The sequence below is a fragment of the Rhinatrema bivittatum genome, chromosome 7, assembly GCF_901001135.1.
Source record: "Rhinatrema bivittatum chromosome 7, aRhiBiv1.1, whole genome shotgun sequence".
NCBI lineage: Eukaryota > Metazoa > Chordata > Amphibia > Gymnophiona > Rhinatrematidae > Rhinatrema > Rhinatrema bivittatum.
Window position 1 is genome coordinate 133,675,081 of NC_042621.1, and position 22,432 is coordinate 133,697,512.

A 22,432-nucleotide genomic window follows, 5' to 3' on the forward strand; every position below is an offset into this window, starting at 1 on the left:
TCCTTCTCATTCTATCCCAAAGAGGTGGAGGATATTCTGATTTCTACCAGGGCAAGAAAGCGAAGAATAGTTCCACACTCTGTGTATAATCAAATAAAGAAAGGGAGTGCAGAGCAAATCATAGTCATTACAAGTTCAAAGACACTTCACTTCTTTTATTCCAATGAAAACTCCTCTGTTTTGAAAAATGTTTCTACTGGGAAATCTTCAACCAGAAGATCTTATGTGCCCAAGGTACTTGCTTCAATATCTATCCTTCCTTTTGTTCAGTCAAAGTTGATCTCAATGTCATTGTGGTGTAATAGTGGAAAGAGCTCCAAGTTCTCTCCAACCTCAGCTATCAAGAATCATAAAACGACTGAGATATTCCAAACCTCTGGTCAGTAATCTTCCAGTGCCTTGGGACCTCAATGTAGTCCTAGCTCAACTCATGAAAACACCTTTCAAACCTCTTTATGAACTTGAAATGTCTCACCTGGAAAGTGTTGTTCCTGGTTGCTGTCACGTTGGTATGAATAGTAAGTGAATTACAGACTCTGATTTCCTATTCCCGATACCTGCAGTTTTTTACCAATAGGGTGGTTCCTTTTGAAAGTGATATTTGTGTTTCACAATAATATTTCCCCTTTCCTGCGGGGTATTTTAGAACTCTTGTCTGTCCACATAGCTGCCCTCTGAACAGACTCCATCTAGTTTACATGCAATCTCCAGAATTGTATACAATACTCCAAATATGGTCTCACCAGAAACTTGAGTTAATATTATCTTCCTTTTCCTTGCTGACTATTCCTTTCTCTATGCACCCAAGCATCCTTCTGTCTTTTGCTAGAAGGCAGGCAGCCAAAATAAAAAACCTAAGTGCTAGAACTTCAGTGGAAGACAAGAAGAGAAGAGGAGCTGATGGGAAGGCTAGGTCCTGGCAGTGAAAAAGAAGATGCATGCTGGGAGAAGAAATGGTGGAATTGCTGGAAAGGCTAGGCTCTACCAGCCCAAGAGAAGACCAGTGCCAGCTGAACTGAGCAACCAGTTAGCAAGAAGCCAAGGCCCTGCCAGCTGAAGAAAAGGAACCACAGCAGCTGAAAAGTGAGGCTGCCAGGAGAGCATGGGTCTCACCTACCTGCTGAAGTAAAGGAGCGGAGGTGGCTCAAAGAGTAGAGCTGCTGGAGAACCCAACTGCTGCCCACCAAAGTAAAGGAGCAGCAGTGACAATGACCCAAAGAAGGGTGTGGCCAGAGAGCCCATAGGAAATGAGTCTCTGTGGTGGCCTAAAAAGCAGTGATGGTGGGGTGAGGCAGATCGGATGAAAAAGGGGGAAGAGAGGATGAAGGCGGGCTGGGAGAAAGAGCAGGAAATGGAGGGAGAGATGGGAAAGTGTGCCACACCATAGACCACCAGACATATACCCTACCTGCAGTCACCTGCTAACTACACACACACACACACACACACTACCTCCATCCATATTTCTCCAGCATCACAAACCAATGGTAAGACACACACCTGAAGGAGCTATAATATACAGCACAAGGGCGCAGGCAGCTCTCAAACAATATGAAAGTGACTGAGGTATCTACACAATTAGACACTAATTTGAAAAGCTTTATTAACACATTTCCAAAACAAATTCAATCTCAACTGAAAAACCTAATACCAACCTATCCTTCTGTTAACACCTTCTACAAGCTGCCCAAAATCCACAAACCTGGGAACCCTAACAGACAATCATATCCAGTATTGGCCCACTTACAGCAGAAATATATGGACTTAGAGAGGATTCTGAAACCCTTGGTACACAATGTAAACGGCTTCCTATAAGACACCAGAGACTTTCTGAACAAGTTAAAGAGCATTGAACAGCTACAGCCCAACACTTTTCTAGTGACAATGGATATAGACTGACTATACAGGAATATTCCCTATGCAGATGCACAACTGCATGCGACACATTTCTAAAGACATCCACTCTTGGCTAACAGTACACACCATAAATTTAGATAGTGGTTGATGGCAGACAAAGACCAAAAGGGTCTGTCTAGTCTGCCCAGCAAGATTTTTAAATATTTTTACTTATAAGGATAATAGCAACTGTCACTCCGTACAAGCTGCCCCCAGACAGAAATGTAAACTTTAGGTCTCTTGTATGATCTTTATCCTGTTGGACTCTATACCCTCCCGGACATAAAGTGCCACACCCTCACCAAGTTGATCCTCCCTATCATTGCAATATAATTTGCACCCTGATATAGCACTGTCCCATTGGTTATCCTCCTTCCACCAAGTCTGTGATGCCAATTATGTCAATCTCATCATTTGCTGCTTTACACTCTAACTCTCCCATCTTATTTCTTAGACTTCTGGCATTGGCATACAGACATTTCGAAGTGTGTTTTTTGTTTGTATTAACAACCTGCTTTTCAGTTGTTAGGGATAATTCTGAAATCATTAGCTTCGGTGATTTTTTACATATGGGCACATGGATTATATTTGCTTTTAATGGAACCTCTCTGTTGGGATGCCCTAACTCTCCTGTTTCATTAGTATCCTTCAAGGATACATTTCTCCGAACCATGCACTGCTGAGGAATAGGATTAAATGATCTGTTTTCACAGTATAAAAATATAAACAGTGGAGTGTCTAAGGGATCTATACTTGGACCAGTGCTTTTTAATATATTTATAAATGATCTGGAAAGGGATACAATGAGTGATCAAATTTGTAGATGATACAAAATTATTCAGAGTAGTTAAATCACAAGCAGATTGTGATAAATTGCAGGAGGACCTTGCGAGACTGGAAGATTGGGTGTCCATACTGTAGATGAAATATAATGTGGACAAGAACAAGGTGATGCATATAGGGAAAAATAACCCATGCTGTAGTTACACAATGTTAGATTCCATATTAGGAGTTTCCACCCAGGAAAAAGGTCTGGGCACCATTGTTGATATTACATTGAAATTGTCGGCTTAGTGTGCTGTGACATTTAAAAAGCAAACAATGTTAGGAATTTATTAGGAAGGGAATGTCAAAATGGAAGATGTCATAATGCCTCTGTATCGCTCCATGGTGAGACCATATCTTGAATACTGTGATAAAGGGCATGGAATGGCTCCTCTATGAGGAAAGGCTAAAGAGGTTAGGGCTGTTCAGCTTAGAGAAGAGATGGCTGAGGGGTGATAAGAGGTCTACAAATCATGAAAGGACATGAGCTTGTAATTGTGAATTGGTTATTTAATCTTTCGGATAATACAAGGACTAGGAGGCATACCATGAAGTTAGCAAGTAGCACCTGTTAGAATGTACTATAGTACGCTTACTCCAAACTTACTTATGTGCCTACATGTAAACTGTTGCGATGGTATATAACTTAGCGACGGTATAGAAAAGACTTTAAATAAATAAAATAAATTTAAAACAAATTGGAGAAAATTATTTTTCATTCAGTGCAAATTATGCTCTGAAATTCATTGCCAGAGAATGTGGTTAAGGCAGTTGGAATAGCTCGGTTTAAAAAAGGTTTGGATAAGTTCCTGGAGGAGAAGTCCATAAACTGCTATTAATCAATAGGGAATAGCCACTGCTTGTTGCTGGCATTAGTAGCAATGGATCTATTTAATTTTTGGGTACTTGTCAGATACTTGTGATTTGGATTGGCCTCTGTTGGAAACAGGATACTGGGCTTGATGGACCCTTGATCTGACCCAATATGGCATGTTATGTAAGTCAGTTTGCTTGCAGAATTTTGTAATAGCAAATGTTTTGGATGAAGTTTTAATTTCCTTTAACTTCTGAAAGAAAAATGTCAGAGAAATAATTGTGCAAATGAAAATTCATGCAAAAAGCCATGCAACTTTTGCTCTGTCCTTAAATCTGACATTTGGAGTGCTAAAATGTGAGGGAAGTACAGAACGATTTTAGATGCTAAAGGTATGAAAGAAGGAAAAAATTTCAGAAAATGGAAAGGAATTGTGTAAAATAAATAAATAAAAATACAATAGTTTAAAGAAAACCAGCCAAGTAGTTGAGTAGAGAAACTAACAAATGTTTAAAGATGCAGCCAGTTTTTGGCATTGCTTTGGTTTCCAGTGCGGTGTTACTGTTCTCCTAAGAACCGTGCTGCCCGCTGTTACTGTTTCTTTATTACGCATCTTCACTGCTGTAGTTGAAGGGGTGCCCTGTTCCTGCTCTCCTGTTTTGAATAACTAGTTTATGGTGTTTGAATAGCCTCTTCTGTTCTTTATTTCTCTTCCTAGATCACAACTCTGGAAGAACAAGGTGCAAGTTTTGCTGCTATCATGGCTCAGTTCGGGGGACAGAAGAATCCACCATGGGCCACTCAGTTCACAGCAACTGCTGTGTCTCAGCCAGGTAACGAAATTTTAATTTTAATTTCCCCTTTCTCTCCCCTAACCAAGCATTCATACTCAGCTTCCCTTACACTCCCTTCTCTTCCCCCTCATCACCACTTCCTGGTTCTGTGGGACTTCTTAGCCACATGTCTAAATCAGCAGTGGCTACAATCTGTCAGTATTCTTCTTTGATTGGGATTGTTTATGGATGCTATGAATATCTGAATGTTTTAACAGTTGATATTGCTATGAGTTAGCACAGCTCTATGCTGTAATTCATAACCTTAACTTCTCTCTCAAGAATTTATAGCCCAAGAGGGGAATATATTTCTGTGCATCAAAGTTAATGAACTGTTGCCGATTTTCTACAGGAATCAACATGTAAATGAGAAATTACACATGTGGTTTAGCTGCAAATGTTTTCTGCAAAAACTGTAACTACACCTAATTGAGGGGTAGCTTTTTTTTCTTGCAAAAATCTTTTGCAAAGGCAGTTTTGTGCATGTGCTTGCTTATATGCTAATAGCTAATGAACTGCTTTGCATGATTTTGCATCTCAGCAGTTCATTAACTATTAGTTTGAATTAGTTGTTAAACAGCAAATGAAACTTTATTCATTGCAAATTAGAAAAAATTTACAAATGGCACTAAATGCAATAAAACACCAAATGGTGCGCAATTTTTTATGTTTTAATTTGTGAAGTTTTCCATACATTAGTGTATTAGCCTCAAACTTTGAGTATAGGGAGATCAATTGATTAGTTGGTCATAGTCTGAGAGTTGGATATAGGATTAGAAACAGTCTTCAGATTATTAAAGCTCTGAGCTCCAGCTGATGTGTTGCATTGCCAGCCCTTCACATCCTAAGAGCTACTATATAACACAGCAAAGTTCTTTCCCTTATAGTGATTCTTTTATGGTTTGTACATTTTGCTACATCCTAATCTTTTTATGTTGGCTCCTAGCCTGTTTGATATAGCGAGAGAGCACTCTGTTTGACTGGATATACAACTCTCTCTATTCTAGCTTCATGGAATGTTAATGTGGTTGCATTGTATTAATTCCAAAGCAAAGTCTCTCAGCTAGTTCAGTGAAGTTTGAGATTTATATTGTTTTTCTAAGGAGCGTTTGACTAGGTTGCATTCAGTATCCTGCCATGAGAGAATCTTCAGATTAAAGGTGGTTGTTATGAGGAAAAGCAGAGCCGTGGGATGCAGCAGTGCTCTTCACTATGTCCCATCACGTACAAGAATGGGAGAAGATGCTGCTGTTTATGAGAATAGCAGTAATGTAGTTTTTGTTAGCAGATGAGAGAACCATTTGACTCTTAAGTCTGCCCCTGCTTCACTGTTGACACCATTCAATCTCCATTCAGTGCCTCTCTTACTGTTTCCTTCTCTGTCTGTTCCAAGCATGCTATTGAATAATATCACTGCTTTGTTTGCTACCATCCTAGTAAAGAAGTATTTTTTTCACATTTCCTTTGATCTTGCTCTTTCCAACTTCATATTATGACCCCTTGACTTTTGCCTTTTTTTTTTTTTATTATTATTTTCTCCTCTGTTTTTTTTTTTTTAATTTTATTTTTAATGAATTTACAATTAAACACAAGAATAACTTGTACCAGAAAAATCTATGTTCAATACATAGCAAAAGAAGGATCAAACATAAACAAGTTTCATTACACATATCTCAAAATAAGAAAAAGGGGAGACCAAGAAGAAAAAAGAGCGAAAAATTACAATGTAAAAAGAAAGCTGAGAGCCGAACCCCAAAGCTACATCTTAATATCCAAACCTAAATAAGAGGCATTACCTAGGCATGAGAATCAAGGAATGACTGCAATTGAGAAGGTTAAAAAAAGATATAGTTAGAGTTAAGAAGTTTCACAAAACATTTAAACAAATACCTCAATATAAATTGTGCCCTCAATGATAATGCTTCAGGTCTCAGAAATGTTTTCCTGCATTCTTGGATTATTCTAGTAACATCTGGATATATCCAGATTTTCTGACCATAGAACAACTGTAAACGGTTATGAAAAAAAAATTTGAGCACAGAATTCCTATCTGACAGGCAAAAGAAACTAAAAAAGTTTCCTCTTTTTGAGACCTCTGTCTCCTGAGATGATTCAAGTAACTCGTTTCCTCCTCTCTCTGAACTGGAACCAGGGCTGGGATTCTGGTGCCATGAGTCTTCATTCACAATTACACAAGGATTTTTCCCCTATTTTATATCTCTCACCCACCCAATAAATACCTAGTTTAGTCTAGACATTGTAGTGACTGTCATGAGCTAGGGCGCCATGCACCAGGATTCCTTCTGGAATCTTGTAATCATTGATCCTGAACTGGCCACTAGGTGTCATTCTTGAGCAATGACCATGAGTCCCTTCTCTCCTTCCATCATCCCCTGTGGATCTTGTTTAGTACCAGGTTCAGTATTATTCTCTTCTTTCATGGTTCATTACAATTTGTCTGAGAGCCCCTTGAAGGGAGCCCATGATCTCTCTAGTTCTGATTCTACAAGTAAGATGGTCCAGTCAAATTCTGGAAGATATAAATTTCCCACTAGTAACACCTCCTACAGTCTTGTGTATGTTTTTCACGAGATCTATATCCAGCCATCGGTGTGGTCTACAGAGCACAGGCAGAAGACCTGGATACAGAAATGCCTGCCCCATAGTTTCATGTCTTTTTATATCCCATGAAATACACATTTTCTTTTATGGCAATCTTGGTCAGTGTTATGATAAGTGATGCGGGTTTTGGGGATCTGGTCTCATTTCTAATGTTTCAGAGATCAGTTTCACATCTTGGAATGTTTGTTTGAAGATTCCACATCAGATATTAAAAAGAAATGATATGTTCCAGATTGCTGACTTTTTTTTTTCATTGAGTTTTAGAAAATGTAAAAAGTTATAATACATTTCAGAAAACTATCTCCATACAATTTCCAAAACAAAATCATTTCCAGAAATGGTCAGGCGGCTTGCCGGAGATGTTGGCTATTTCTGAATCTTTCGAATCTTGAAAATTATAACAATTGCAATTATAACAATTGCTGATCCTAGCTATTGTACTGGGGGTCAACACATTTCTTTTAAGAGGATTTGCTGCAGCATAATGTTCCTAATGTAACGAACACTATACAAGAAGCACTTTGGGGCAAAGCCATCAGGATGGTCACCAGCGTTTCTTATAAAAGAGGATCACTGTGTTTTTAGTACCACACTCCATCTTCCAGCAAAAAGATGTAGTGTTGGCACTTTTTGTGCTAGAGCTAGGATGATAATTACCAAAACTGTGCTTATCCAGAGTATGTAGAATTATATTCTTATGGAAGAGAAAATCAAAGTGAAAAAGAATTGTAAGTAGATACTAATGATGTTGCAATACATAATAAGTAAAAAATTTTAACATTTAATTTGAAACCCATGATTTGTGTCTGTTTGCAGCAGCTCTTGGAGTGCAGCAACCCTCCCTGCTTGGAGCTTCTCCTACAATCTACAGCCAGCAAGGGGCACTAGCAGCGGCAGGTCTCAACACCCAGGCACCCACCAATTATCAGCTCTCCCAGACTGCAGCTCTACAGCAGCAGGCTGTGGTCGCAGCAGCAGCCCTACAGCAGGTAAGGAACTGCAGCACTGTTTTTGCAGTCTCCAATGCAAAATTCTCAGCCACAAGCACTGGGGAAAGTATTTGTGATTTCTGACATGGAAAGCACACAGGGGCCGATTTAATAAGATCCGCGGCAAAACAAGCTCTAGTTATGAGTGCGGGTTTTGATTGCCACATGCGGCTAAAGCTGGTACCTCCAACGTGGTATATTTAGATTTGTGAATGTCCTTCTAGCACCCATCTCTAGAGATATATCTTGTATTCACTGTCCATACTTGAGAATAAACTGTTATGTTGTTGCTTCAGGGGAGAGGAGTGGGAGTTGGGGGATAACATATATAATAAAAAAAATTGAGCAAGATTGTATTGTATTTCTTTTTCCTTTATTATTATAGTAGACATGTAGTACACTGTATTTCAATGTCATTGTATGTTCTACATGATTTATGTACTGCAGTTTACTTAATAAAAATTTAAATTAAAAAAAGCACATTATTTGCGTGTATACATGAAGAAACACATGTACCTAAACACGGTAAGACCCTATGTAATAAGCGGTCGCATCTGCGTAGACAAGCTGTGTTGATAATACACACATAAAAGTGAGTGAGCGAATGGGTCTTCCTATTCAGTGACAGTATGGCCCTGGAATGTGTTTTTAATATATTGAATAACTGTGTGCTGCAGAAACATGGCAAATATTTTCATGGATGTTCAGGCGCAGCAATTGGCACTGAGGTGCCTAGCTAAGCACAATTCTGGCCGCTTAGTTGCGGAGCTGGGCGCGAATCTGGACTCTCAGGCGCCCAGAAAGTCGCCTAGCTAAGCACGAGTCTAGTCGGAACAGCCTGCTCCTCATGATCCCTCCTCTCCGCCTGCTCCCTCCGCATCCTCTCTCTCTCCTGCCACGACCTCTGTCACCTGCCAAACCTGCTGCTGCTGCTGCCATCCTTTGGCGAAGCCACAGGATACACCACAGCATCAGGAATAGCTGCACACAATCAGAAATCTCCATCATCAAAATAACACCAGAGCTGCATGGATGAAACCACACCACACCAATGCAAGCAATGCAATAAAATAGTCCCTGAGATGGCACTGTCACTTGACTCGTGCCCTGACCGTGGAGGTAAAAAAAACCTGCATTAAAAAACCCGCACTACATTAGCGCGGCTCCCTGCATTGCCCATGATTAGATAATCACCTCCTTTGCATACCATTAGTATGCACTTGCGTAGAAAAAACACAGGTCAGTAAGCACGCTTGTTCATGCTTTTTTTTCCTGCACACAAAACCCTTACTACATCCCTGTATAGGGCTTTGCGCGGGAAAACGAACGTACATGCGCATATAAACCTGCAGTAGCTTCAGTGCACCTTATTACATCGGCTCTACAATAACTGACCTTGTAATGCGATGAGATGCTGCATTCTTTGCTGCACCCCATCATTGCTTATGTTTAGTATTGCTCTCCAACAAAGTGCACAATTACAGCCGATACGTTTTGTATGCTTCATCAGGATGAACACCGGATTTCAGGGGCAGCATTGTTTTATGTGGCATCAAATTCTGTCACAATATCAAGGCAGAACTACAACAAACAAGAGTTTTCAATACAGCGTTATTAGAGTATGTAACCTCAGGGTAGTCAAAGATGGTAGTATACATGGAAATCCTCAGTGCATTTGTAGTGGTAGCTTATATCTGCTATCTCCAGGGGCGGATTGGTCTATCGATGGATTGGGCATCCCCCGGTGGGCCAGTCGCGCTAGTCATTGGTCTGCCGAGCATGGCCGTGACAGAGCCGCGCTCGGCAGACCATGTGGTACCGCCTGGGTGGTGAATCCCCGGGAATCCGCCTCTGGCTATCACACACCTACTCAGTACCACTGGGGTATGTGGCACTGTACCTTATATAACGGGGGAAAATTTGTTACTTTTGTTTCATAATCACACAGTACTTTCAGATAATACAGAGATAATTGTCCTCTAACCTCTAAAGGACTATAAGCAGAACTATGAAAACTTTGGCACACAGAGGACAGTCCTGATATTTGTTAATTAGAAGTCATGGAAGAAAATTTTACAATAATGTTTTTCTTGCTAAGTGTGCTCTTTAGAGCAGTGCTATGTATTTGTGAGGGGGAACGTTCCACAGTTAGGTGTTAGCCATGCTAATGAGTTGCTTTTAAAGTACAGTATTTAATTTTTGCTCCCATTTTTTCAGCAATACTCCCAACCTCAACCAACATTATACAGCGTACCACAGCAGGTATGTGACTCTTATTATTATGCCCTAGCATCAGGTGGTGGTATTTTTTTTTTTTTAAAGCATTCTCACCCTCTACCTCCTTAAGTAATTCCTATATCCTTACCTATTAGTGTTAGATACACAGCATATTTGTTCCTACTGCCATACATTTGTTTCTACTGAATAAAGCAATGTGGTTGCCTTGTTAGTTCATGTAGAGATGTAGAAATCCATGTAAGCTAACAATTTGTGGGTGAGACCTTTCTGTTGGAGGTAGCTTCTAAGAATTTTATACTGCCTTTTCTTACAACCCTACTGAAGGAAGTATAAGTCTTGAAAACTAGTCATATATAGAAGTTCAATAAAAAGGTCTCACTAACAACTTCTTAGTTGATAATTATTTAGATGGTTATGATTGTTTTATATTTTATTGCATATCATTTTTGGACTGTTTTTGTTGTCTGGTTGTGTATTCATTGGTAGTTTTTGTATATTCATCTGTTTTGTTATTTGTGAATTTTTTTCTGCATATTGCATTTTTTATTATTTTTGTATTTATTTATTTTTTTTTTGTACTGTTGTAATCTACTTTGGGCTATGGAAAAGAGCAAGGTGTAATATAAATAAAGTGATGATTATTTCAGTTTGTTTGTATTGAAACCAGTTTTCTCTCTTCTGAACAGTGTATCTAGGCCAGCCTGTTCTGCATCTTTCCCATTACTGGATGTGTAGTTACTTGTTTAATTTACAAATATAGGAAGATTATGCTGAATATGCATGTATTCATAAGCCTATTATATTTAATAGTGAACCCAGCACTGACTTTATGGTGCTCACTGATTGCATCCGTTCATTGAAATGCGCTATGATTTATAATCACTTTATTTTCACCCATGTACACATTTTCTCACATATTCCTGATGTCCTGTTCATTTTCAGTTAGCTTCTATGGGACATAGTAGTAAATGTGGTATTTTATTTTTTTTAAATTGTATTTATTCTATTCGATTTATGTTCAGCCTTTCAGGGACTTCAATTTGGATTACATTCGAGTACTATAGGTATTTTCCTGTCCCGAGAGGGCTTACAATCTAACAGGCTAATTTTAAAACAAAACGTGCGAGCAGAGGGTTTTGCCTCCCTGCCAGCAGATGGAGATAGAGAAAGTTTCACTGACATTGTACATAACCCAGTGTGCCACCTGCAGACCCTCAGTATTTCTGTCTCCAGCAGATGGTAGATGGTGCAAAACCTGCAGTCTGAAGAGAGAGAAAAAAAAAGATTAAAAGACAAAATTTCTGGATTCTCCCAGGGAGTTGAGAGGTCCTGGTGGGGCCATCCCCCCTGGTTTGAGGCAGACAAGCAGGGAGTTGGTGACCCTTCTGATAGCTCTGTACAGAGGTCTGTGAGGTGGACAACGCTCATCCTCCACTAGACAGCGGTGGAACCTGCTTGCATTTCTGCACTGCAAGCCCTGTGGCACAGGGAAATATCCCTTTTTTATATGGTTTTCCCTGGGTTGGATCGCTAAATTTTGGCGAAAGAAAAGAGCCATATGTCTGGCTCTTTTCTGATCTGCCATGCAGCCTGTACTCTTGGAAGTGGAATCTGTGCACCAGAGGAAAGTATTGGTTTTTTATGTATCTTTATTTGTGAACAAGGAGCTGGTTTGGGGTGGGGTAGCTACCTTAGCAGCTCGAGGAGATCAGTGATGAGTTTTTTTCCAGCAGCATCTCCTCCTGCGTAGGAGACTGAATGTTGGCTCCCTGGCACTGAGGGACTTTTCCCCTGCTTGCTGTTGAGGTGCTGGTGGTGCTTAGGGTGCAGGGAGAAACAGTGTGTGCATGTGGCAAAAGCGGCATGGCATTCAGAAGTCTGTGTTGAGCATGGCCACACCATAGAATGAGCTTTGCGCGTGGCTGGGTCTAGTGCTAAGGCTTTCTCCATTAGCATGGAAACGGCGGCCATTTTTGATTCCATAGCAGCATCCGTGGGAGAGGCAGGGGAATCCCTTCCTCAACTATCATGGCGGTTCCCTTTCCTGCGGAAGTGCAGGGAGGCACTTGCATAGAGGAGGAGTCTCTGTTTCTGGTAGAAGTCTTCTGCTGATTTTAATTTGCTTTTACACAAAGCTTGTTTAGCGGAACAAGCAGCAGGGATGCTGACTTTTGGCCCCAGTCTCCATGGATTCTCGCCAGTCAAGTGGCCTGAGCTGTCAAGAAGTTCTTTAGGTCTTTGATGATTTTCAGTGCCAATGTTGAACAGATCCGGGCCTAAATGTGCTGAAGGTGCAGGCAGGCTTTTGCGTGTATGACTACGACCTAGACTTGAGCATGTATTTGCACACGTCCTGGAGGAGTGTGTGTGTGTGTGTATGCCCGAGTGGCATTGGTATGCACGTAGGCCGCTGCCTAGAGTTGAAATTCAGGAGGGCTACTCTCTCTGTGAGGCTTGCCGTCTGATAGCAATTCAATCCTCACTCTCTCTGTCAGTGCTGTTTAGATTCTCAAAGCGATTTGACTACTATAGCTTTTGCCCATGTTGGGGACATCTCCTTGGCCTATGATGTCTTTGGAGAGAAGTGGAGTGGGAGGCAAGGCAACGGTCAGTTCTCCTCCTCCTTTGTTCCCGAGAGAGAAGAATTGGAGAGAGCGAGTTTGGGCCTATGGGCTCCCGTATAGACCCATCCTCCTCCTCCTGGGTGGAATGTTTCCAGGGCCTGTAGACCTTTCTGCAGGGGTGCCCAGCGAAGGCGAAGCAATCTACTATGTAGGGATAACATGCTCAGGCCTCCTATTTGTTGGTCATGGCAGACAAATGCCTCAGGGAGACTGCCCCTGGTAATTTTCAAGGGGATATGGATCTTGAGACAGAGAATTCTGATGGGGAATAGTCTTCCTCACCTCTAGAAGAGGGAGAAATTGCATAGATTGAGAGCCACTTCAGACTCTGCTCAATTTTTTTTCTTTTTTAAGAGATATCTTGCTGAGTTTGTTGGCTCCAATCCTGAGATCACTTGGCATGGCCCGAGTCTGTTGGCTCAGACTCTGAACACGTTTAATGTGGCTGGAGGTCAATTTTAAGTTAAGAATCCCCCCACCCCGTATCCAAGAGATATTGGATTTAAAGAAGGTAAATGCAGCTCTCAAGAATCCTTGTTTCTGCCTGGAAATTCTGAGGTCCTTTATAGCAGTGGTATGCAAGGGAGAGTTCTTGGGATTTCTTGCCTTAACAGATATATCTGCACATAGTCATGAGGCTGGAGCACGAGAGATTCCTGAGGTTCATGGTCCTAAGGGAACATTTTCGTTTTTGAGCCCTTCCTTTCGGCTGGCAAGGGCTCCATGTCCCTTCACCAAGGTGGTGGGGGTGGCCGCATTGCAAAAGGAGGGTGTGTTGGTGCATCCTTATCTGGATGACTGGCTTATTCATGCAAAATCAGAGGACCTCTGTCGATATTCAGTATACTTTTGAAGTCTCTAGGATGAGTGGTGAACCTAGCAACATTTTGTTCTTTTTCAAACTCTGGAGTATCTGGGAGCTCAATTTGACCTGCTGGCAGAGAAAGTGTTTCTCACGGAGAGAGATTGCTGAAATTGCAAAGTCAGATTAGGCTTTTGCTAGAGCTTTTGGTGCCCAGGGTCTGGGACGATATATACAGGACTTGGTTCTATGACATCAACATTGGAATTAATGCATTGGGCGTTCGCGCATATGCAGCCTCTGCAGGAGGCTCTTCTCTCCAGCTGGAATCCGTTATTGGAAGAGTTTCATCTTCCTCTTCTGTTAGAAGGGGAAGCCAGGGACAGTATTTCATGATGGCTTACTTGAACCAATCTCGAGCAAGGTTCTGCACTGGGTAATAATCACCACTAATGCAAGCCTCTTCGAATGGAGGGCATTATACCAATGGTTGAAACAGGAGACCTCATGGTCTGTCAATCAGTTAGAGACTAGAGCAGTGCATTTCATGTTGCTTGCCTGTCTGCTAAGGTTATGCAGCCACTCAGTATGGATTCTATCAGACAATGCGAAGACAGTGGCCTACATCAATCATCAAGGTGGAACCAAGAATTAGGCAGTGGCTCGAGAGTTCCGGGAGTTGATTCTCTTGGCAGAGAAGCATTTGGAATGGCTGGCATTGTCTCTCATTGCCAGAGAGAACAACATTCAGACGGATTTTCTCAGTCGGAGAAAGTTAGATCCCAGGGAATGAGAGCTGTCAGCAATGTGTCTCATTTATAGAAGATGGGGGGGGGGGGGGGGGGGTATCCCGACCAAAGAGAACACCAGGGTGTCATGGTTTTACAGCCATTGAACAGAACACAGTACAAAAAGAATCAGAGCTCTGGTGCTGCCATGGACTCGAGGTGCCTCCATGGACTCGAGATATTCTTTTTTGCTTTCCCTCCGTGGCCTCTGGTGGACAAGGGATTACGGTGGATAGAGAAACATCTGGGCAAAATGATCCTGGTAGGTCCAGAATGGCTATATCAACCATGCTTCCCAGATCTGATCAACATGGCCATAGATTGGCCCCTGAGGTTTGACCATCGGTTGACTCTTTTCCATCAGGGCCCAATATTTTTGGGTCAGGCGGCTCACAGCTTCGCTTCTGAGAGGAGATGACTGAGGTGCAGGGGATAGTCCGAAATGGTTATTTCCACCTTATTGCAGGTTAGGTAACCTGCTACATCCTTTGATGTATGTGTGAATTTGGAGGATATTAGAGTCCTGGTCTGCTGTTGACAGAGTACAGCTTTAGCCTGTTCAAGCTACGGTGTTGCATATTTTGGCTTTTCTACAGAGAGTTTCTGGTTAAGGAACTGGCCTTTAATTTGGTGAGATTTTAGGTAGTGAAATTGGGTTGTCTCCAGGGTAAAGTGCAAGAGTATCCTCTGTTCGCAGATACAGATGTTATACAGTTCCTTTGGTGAGCTAAGAACTGGCGTCCTCAGGTATGGAACATTTCTCAGTTTTAGAGTTTGAATCTAGTCCTTAGAGGATTGTGTGAGGCTCGGTTTGAACTACTAAAGAGAGCTATGGATAAGGACTTGACTCTTAAAGTGGTTTTCTTGGTGGCTATTTGTTCACCAGGAGAATTTCAGAGTTCCAGGTGCTGTCGTGTCTAGATCCCTTCCTACATATGACAGATTTGGGGGCATCTTTATGCATGGTGCTTCTTTTCTGCCTTATGTAGTCTCTTCGTTCTATCTTAGACAGTGGAGCTTTCAGCTTTTCTGGATTTGGATTCCTCTATGCCTCATGCAAGGAGCTTAGGCTCTTAAAGGGAGGCATGCATTATTGAAGTATCTAAAGGTCACTTATGATTTCCGTAGATTGGATCATCTCTTTGTACTGTGGAGTGGTCGAAAGATGGGAGGTAAGGCATCTAAGGCTACAATTGTACGGTGGTTGAAGGTTGTGCATTGTACTTGTAAGTTTGTGCCAAATCTTGAGATTGCTCTTGAAAATGTACTTCATGTATCTTTCCTAGGACTTTGCTGGCTTTTACGTGCGTATGTAGGTAGATTTTAAAACGTGTGCGAGGGACAACCCAGTTTTTCCAATTAGTCCACCAATTTGCCCAGTTAATATCGAGATCTTCAGGACCCCTCTGGTTCTTCATCTTGCATGCCCCCCCTCAGTTGACACAGACCTCTCACCTTGTCCTGTAAGACCTAAACTTGAGGTCTACATACTTGCTCCTTATCTGGAGCAGCAGTAAAGTTATGCAGATAACAAGCCGATGTGTACCACAGTCTCCTGTTTTAAAATATGGAGTTATGTGCGTAACTGTTGGCCCCGCCCCTTTTCTGCCCTCTTATTTTTGACGTGTGCACGGATATACATGTACCTGCTTTGCAGCTTTTAAAAAACCACGTTGCTCATGTGCGGCCCACATAAGCGTGTATGTGGGCATTTTTATGTGAGAAACCCTTTTAAAATCGATCTCTGTTTGTACCTGAGGCAATGGAGGGTAAAGTGACTTGCCCACGGTCATGTGGACTAGCAGTGGGATTTGAACCCTGTTTTTCCTGGTTTTCAGCCCATGCTCTAACCTACTAGGCTTCTCTTCCTTGGGTACTGTATCTATAGCATCAGCGTTACTTTCATTGTTTCTCTTTGTAACTTTATCGAAAACACTTATTCAGTTGGGTTGAACTGATTTTCTCTGATTCAGTACTGACTTTTTGCTATTAATTTTCCTATGTGAAACAGATTATAATCCGCCTTGTGATGTATAATTGATAAAAATGATACTTAAAAGGGAGTGGAAGAGGAAACCCTAACTGCAGAGGGGAACTTGGTAACAGGAATCGCTCAGGGGTATTTGTTGCCCTTGGATAAACTTGCTGAAATCACGATAGATTCACTATGGACAGCAATAAAGTCATTAGAAGGAGCTATTATTAATCTGACTAAGTTGACTATAGATTCAAATCAACGCTTTAAAAATATTGAAGTTTCTCTTGGTAAAAATGAAGAAAAGATTAATCAAATGGGGGTTAAAATGGGAAAATTAGAAAGCTGGCAGCAAAAATTTGCTAAAGCAGAGATAATATATGAAAAGAAATTTGAAGGAATAGAGAATGCATTAAAATACTTACATTTAAGAATACTTAACTTTCTAAGACATGATCTAATTTCTGCATATGATATGTTTAAAGAATATCTAGTGCAAATATTGAAAATGCCAGAGCAATCATTACCTGTTTTATCTAAAATTTATTACATATTACTAAAAGATAAAACAGTTGATAAGAGTAAACCAGTCGAAGGTCAGCTAAATTTGTCTGAATTAATGGAGTCTTCTTTTGAGACACCAATAATGAACAGATCAACAATGCATGTAACATTTACCTTTGCTTCTGACAGGGAGACAGTTCTAAGGCTTTATATGAGAAATCGTTTAGTTCAGTTCCATGGTGATAAAAAAACGAATTTACCCTGATTTTAGTAGAACAACACAAGATAGAAGAAGAAAATTCCTCGATATGAGAGCAGAGGTAGAATCTAAGGGTGGGAGAATGTTGTTAAAATTTCCATGTAAATATGAAATTGCTTATAATAATCAAAAATATGTATTTTTTGAATTATCACAACTTAGAGCTTTTCTTGATTCCCAGCCCCTAGAGTCTGCAGTGATAGGGCTTGATGCAAATAGAGATATCTAGATGACACTTCTTTTCAATTGTTAAAAGGAGGGGTTGTATAACCTCTTTGTTTTCCTTATTCCGCTTTTTTTTTCCGTAATATTTATCCTTCTGAAATTACCTTGAGTATCAGATGCATATTATATTTTCCTATTAAATTGTTCATTTTTGTTAGTCTTATAATAAGAACATCTGAATGTTGTAGACAAATAGTTGTATTTGTTTTTGAATAAGCATAAATAAAAAATTAAAACAAAAAAAATGATACTTAAAAGAAGGCCATACCCCGTGTACCATGCAGCATTTTAAAAGATCTCATAACTGGAACTGATGTTCAAACCATCATTTAATCATTGTATTGTTAAGATTTGTGTAATTCTTCAAATGTTTTCCTGCCAGTATTTTGAATCCCTGGAAGCAAACATGTATGGAACTGTTATAAATAACCTGTTATACAATGATTCATGCACAACATTTCATGTCATGTCTAAGAACATAGTTAACACAGACTAGGAAAATCCAATGTATATGAGTAGTTTATGGTTCTCTTGCTAGTATGGCCTCCCCAGAAGTTCAGGAAAATGATAGGGGGAGAACCTAATTTAAAAAATATGTATGGGAATAATACTGGATTCAGTAGGGAACAAGCTAGTCCTGTGAAGATCCTTTTCTGTTGGTCCCTCCCTTCTTGGGATCACTGACCCCTTGTTGCATATAGGATATGCAACTTTCTATCTCTTCCAGAAGATTATTTTGGGGAGACAGGAGTTGCCTGGTAGGCTTTCATGCTATGGATATTATAAAATACCTGATCTAGTGTGGTCTTCCTGATCTGTGAGCAAAGTTCCATCAAGTCTTGACTTTAAATTCAATTTGTGTGCCCTCAGGCAAGATATTACAGCATAACACTATCAGCACAACCTTCCTGACCTTCAAACAAAGTCCCAGAAAACCTGCTTTTAATTTAAATATAGTCATGGTAGACCTGTGGCTAGGTATACCATCTTACTTTCTCAGTACCAGCGTAGTTTCCATTTGGCGTTCAGTCCCCTGACATGGAATTTGTAGTGTTTAGATGTGGCCCTGGCTCTCTTTTTCCAGGGAGAGCCTCTTTCCCTTAAAATCTGTCCTCAAATCTAGCTAAGGTAGGAGTAGTTTGGAGTTCCAGACCCTCCCATTTTCAAGAACTCCATCCCAGGAACCCTTTTAACATCTCAACAGTGACTTTCTGGAATTTGTTGCCAGAGAATGTGGTTAGTGCAGTTAGTGTAGCTGGGTTCAAAAAAGGTTTGGATAAGTTCTTGGAGGAGAAGTCCATTAATGGCTATTAATCAAGTTTACTTAGGGAATAGCCACTGCTACTAATTGCATCAGTAGCATGGGATCTTCTTAGTGTTTGGGTAATTGCCAGGTTTTTGTGGCCTGGTTTGGCCTCTGTTGGAAACAGGATGCTGGGCTTGATGGACCCTTGGTCTGACCCAGCATGGCAATTTCTTATGTTCTTATGTTGGCTAATTTGCCTACCTGTCCCTGGGCTGAGACCCTATAATCTGTGTAATGCTGTCTGTTTTGTTCTGGTTTGTGTCTGTTCCATGTGTTTCTTTCATGTGAAGGATATTGACTCCACCATAGTGATTACTATGGCTAGCTGTGTGTACATGTGAAGTGCTGCAAAAGGCATTTAGGGTATAGCCTTCTGTTAATGGTTAGATGTCACCTCTCTGTGCTTCTTGATTAACCTTCAGTGTAAGCTAACATGTCCTGAAACTTTGTTTTCATTAGGTGAAGTAGAATTCTTCTTTTCATTCAGATACAGACATTCTCCCAGGACAAGCAGGATGGTAGTCCTCACATATGTATGACATCATCAGATGGAGTCCTGTCACGGAACACTTTTGTCAAAGTTTCTAGAACTTTGACTGGCACACTGAGCATGCCCAGCATGGCACTAACCCTGCAGTCACCAGGGGTTCCCCTTCAGTCTCTTTTTTTACACGCAGCAGTTGCCTCTTGGTTTAGGAGCTCTGTGAGAAATTTCTCACAACTTTCCTCACGGAACTATTTGACATTTATTTTCTTAAAAACATCCCTCATCGGGGTCCCCCATCGCGCTCCGGTCCCTCTGATACTTGGTATTGTTTTTTCTGGTACTTGTGGTTGGCTCCTGGCGGCTTACCGCTTCGGTGCCCGCCAAAATTTTAACATGGCGACTGGGTTTAGGAAATGCCACGAGTGTCCGAGGACCATGTCCATAACGGGCCCGCATGAAGGCCGTTGCGCTCACCTGGACAAAATGGGGCAGTTGTTTGCTTCAATACATACTGCTCCATCAACGCCAGTTCAAGCGCCACCAACCGTGGAGGGTCCATTGACCTCGGAGACGATTCGCCAGGAGCACCGTGGACAGGGTGACTGTCCGTCACAGACTCCATCGAGGACATCGGCGTCGTCATCCTCTGTGCCGGGGAAAGACCGGACCGAGCACCGAGGGAAACGTCGACATTGGCACCGATGGGCATCCCCGACCGGTGCCAGCACCAATACCGCAGCAGCATCAACCTCCATTGAGCCACCTGCGAAGAGGGCCCCCATACTCCTCTGGACCTGGGACCCCTAGGCGTTTCCCACCGATACTGGGGCCGGGCACAGAGCCTCCACAAGCCCCCGTGGAGGCTCCAGTGACGCCTAGCCTGCCTCCTATCCCAATTGCTGTGCCACCCATGCCGGCTTCCCGGGAGGAATTGGACCACATGGTCCAAGAGGCAGTGCTGAAAGCCTTACGAGGCTTCCAGTTGCCGCCGGCGCCGGCCCCCATACCGGCCCTGGAACCGGCTTCCTCGATGATGGACTGCTCCTCGACTGCCTCGATACGCTCATCGGTGCCGCATCGGCTCCTCTGCCACCGTACACTCTGGCATCGAGTCATCCATAGAGGCCTCTGCAGGTCCCAATTCCAGTACCGGGTTCCTCAGAGGAGGAAGGATTGATTCCTGGCCATGTCCCTCCACGGGAGCCATCGATGCTGGAGCCCATACCGGGGCCATTGGGGCTACCGGTACCCAAGCGCACCACATCGGAGCTGATTCCATTGATGCCTTCCCAACCTCTCGGCTATGGCATGCTTCCTTCATCGGAAGCTGCACCGGAAGAAGGAGAAAGTTCCTATAATCCATGGGATGGTGCATCCTCAGATGATTCAGCATGGACATCTGAGGACTTGCTCTCAGAGCCTTCACCGCCGGAGGAAAGGCGAAGATCTCCTCCAGAAGACCTCTCCTTTGCCAGTTTTGTCAAAGAGATGTCTGAGACTATATCTTTTACATTGGTCACGGAGGAAGATGCTCCCCATAAAATGCTGGAGGTCTTATAATTTGTAGATGCTCTAAAAGAAATAATGGCAATACCGGTACATGAAGTTCTTTTGGACCTCATGCGCACTGCCTGTGGGAAAATCCAGTCAATAAAAAGACAGATGCTGCCTACCTGGTTCAACAAGCCCCAGGTTTTCAAAAGTCAGCTGCCCATTCACTCTGTAGTTGTGGAATCAGCTCAGAAAAAGGCTAAATGATCACATTCACATTCCTCTGCTCCTCCCGTTAAGGAACAGAAAGCATTGGATGTGTTGGGATGAAGAATTTTCCAAGGTTCCATGTTGATATCGCGAATTGCAGCATATCAACTATACATGAACCAATATAATAGAAATCTCTGTAAACAAGTCCAGGAGATTGCAGAGACATTACCACAGCAACAACAAGAAGTCTTGTCCTCCATCCTATAAAAAGGAATGGAAGCAGGTAAATATGAAGTCAGAGCTGCCTACGGTTCTTTTGAAACAGCATCCAGATTCTCGGCAGCGGGCATCAGTGCTAGACGCTGGGCCTGGCTTAAGGCCTCAGACCTACGCCCTGAAGTGCAGGACAAACTGGCAGATCTACCCTGTACCAGAGACAACCTGTTCGGGGATAAGATCCAGGATGCAGTGGCCTAGTTAAAGGACCATCATGAGACACTGTGCCAGTTGTCATCTGTCTCCCCAGATGTTCCCTCTGTAGCCCACAGGGCCCTGCATAGAGAACCCAAGAAACAATTCTACAGGCCATGCAGATATTACCCTCCTGCATCCCGTGCATGACCGGCTTGGGCACCTCAGAGGGGACATGCGCGCCAAACTAGAACATCCAGACCATAGCCAGCTCCACAAGCTGGCCATGTGTCTGGATTTTGACTCTTTCCAGAGAGCAGCAGCCATATTCCAGTAGGGGGCCGCCTGTGCCACTTTGCAACAAATTGGCATCCAATCACCACGGACCAGTGGGTACTGTCTATCGTAACCCATGGTTACCATCTACATTTTTCAAAAATACTCCCGGCCTTCCCACCCATTCCATCCTGGAGCTGGGACGACCACACAGGGAAACTTGAGTCAGAGCTTTCAACCCTTCTGTCGGTTAGAGCCGTGGAACCGGTTCCATTAAATCAGCAGGGAAAGGGTTCTACTCCAGATATTTCCTAATTCCAAAAAAGACCAGCGGCCTCTGGCCTATTCTAGACCTCCGTGCCTTGAATACATTTCTTCGCAAGGAACGGTTCAGGATGGTATCCCTGGACACCATGCTTCCTCTACTTCAACAAGGGGATTGGCTCTGCTCTCTGGACCTGCAAGACGCATACGCCCATATTGCGATATCCCCACCTCATTGCAAATATCTGCGATTTTTGGTGGGCCGCAGTCACTATCAATACAAAGTAGTACCATTTAGCCTAGCCTCGGCTCCTCGAGTCTTTACGAAGTGCCTGGCAGTCGTGGCTGCGCAATTACACAACAGAGGTGTACACGTTTTTCCATACCTGGACAACTGGCTCATAAAAAGCCAGTCAAAACAAGGAGCACTCGACTCTCTTGGTCTCACCATAAGGCTTCTAAACTCATTAGGATTTCTCATAAATTACCCCAAATCCCAATTGACACTGTCTCATCTTCCCTCCTTTATAGGAGCAGGCTTAGACATGACACTTTCCAGAGCATTCTTACCCAACGACTGTGCAATTACG

At 42.3% G+C, this 22,432-nt stretch overlaps 1 protein-coding gene across 6 annotated transcripts in view; it reads left to right on the forward strand.

The window, feature by feature from the left end:
• CCAR1 (cell division cycle and apoptosis regulator 1) overlaps positions 1 to 22,432 on the forward strand; it is a 244,415-nt gene that overhangs the window by 24,368 nt on the left and 197,615 nt on the right. For 4 of the 6 annotated variants that reach the window (XM_029609164.1, XM_029609162.1, XM_029609167.1 and 1 more), the window contains exons 2-4: positions 4,254 to 4,368; positions 7,807 to 7,979; positions 10,197 to 10,241. In XM_029609164.1, the coding sequence (XP_029465024.1) occupies positions 4,296 to 4,368; positions 7,807 to 7,979; positions 10,197 to 10,241 (291 nt within the window). In that variant the 5' untranslated portion in view covers positions 4,254 to 4,295. The remainder of the gene's footprint in view (positions 1 to 4,253; positions 4,369 to 7,806; positions 7,980 to 10,196; positions 10,242 to 22,432) is intronic. The other 2 variants (XM_029609165.1, XM_029609166.1) reach the window with 1 other exon arrangement.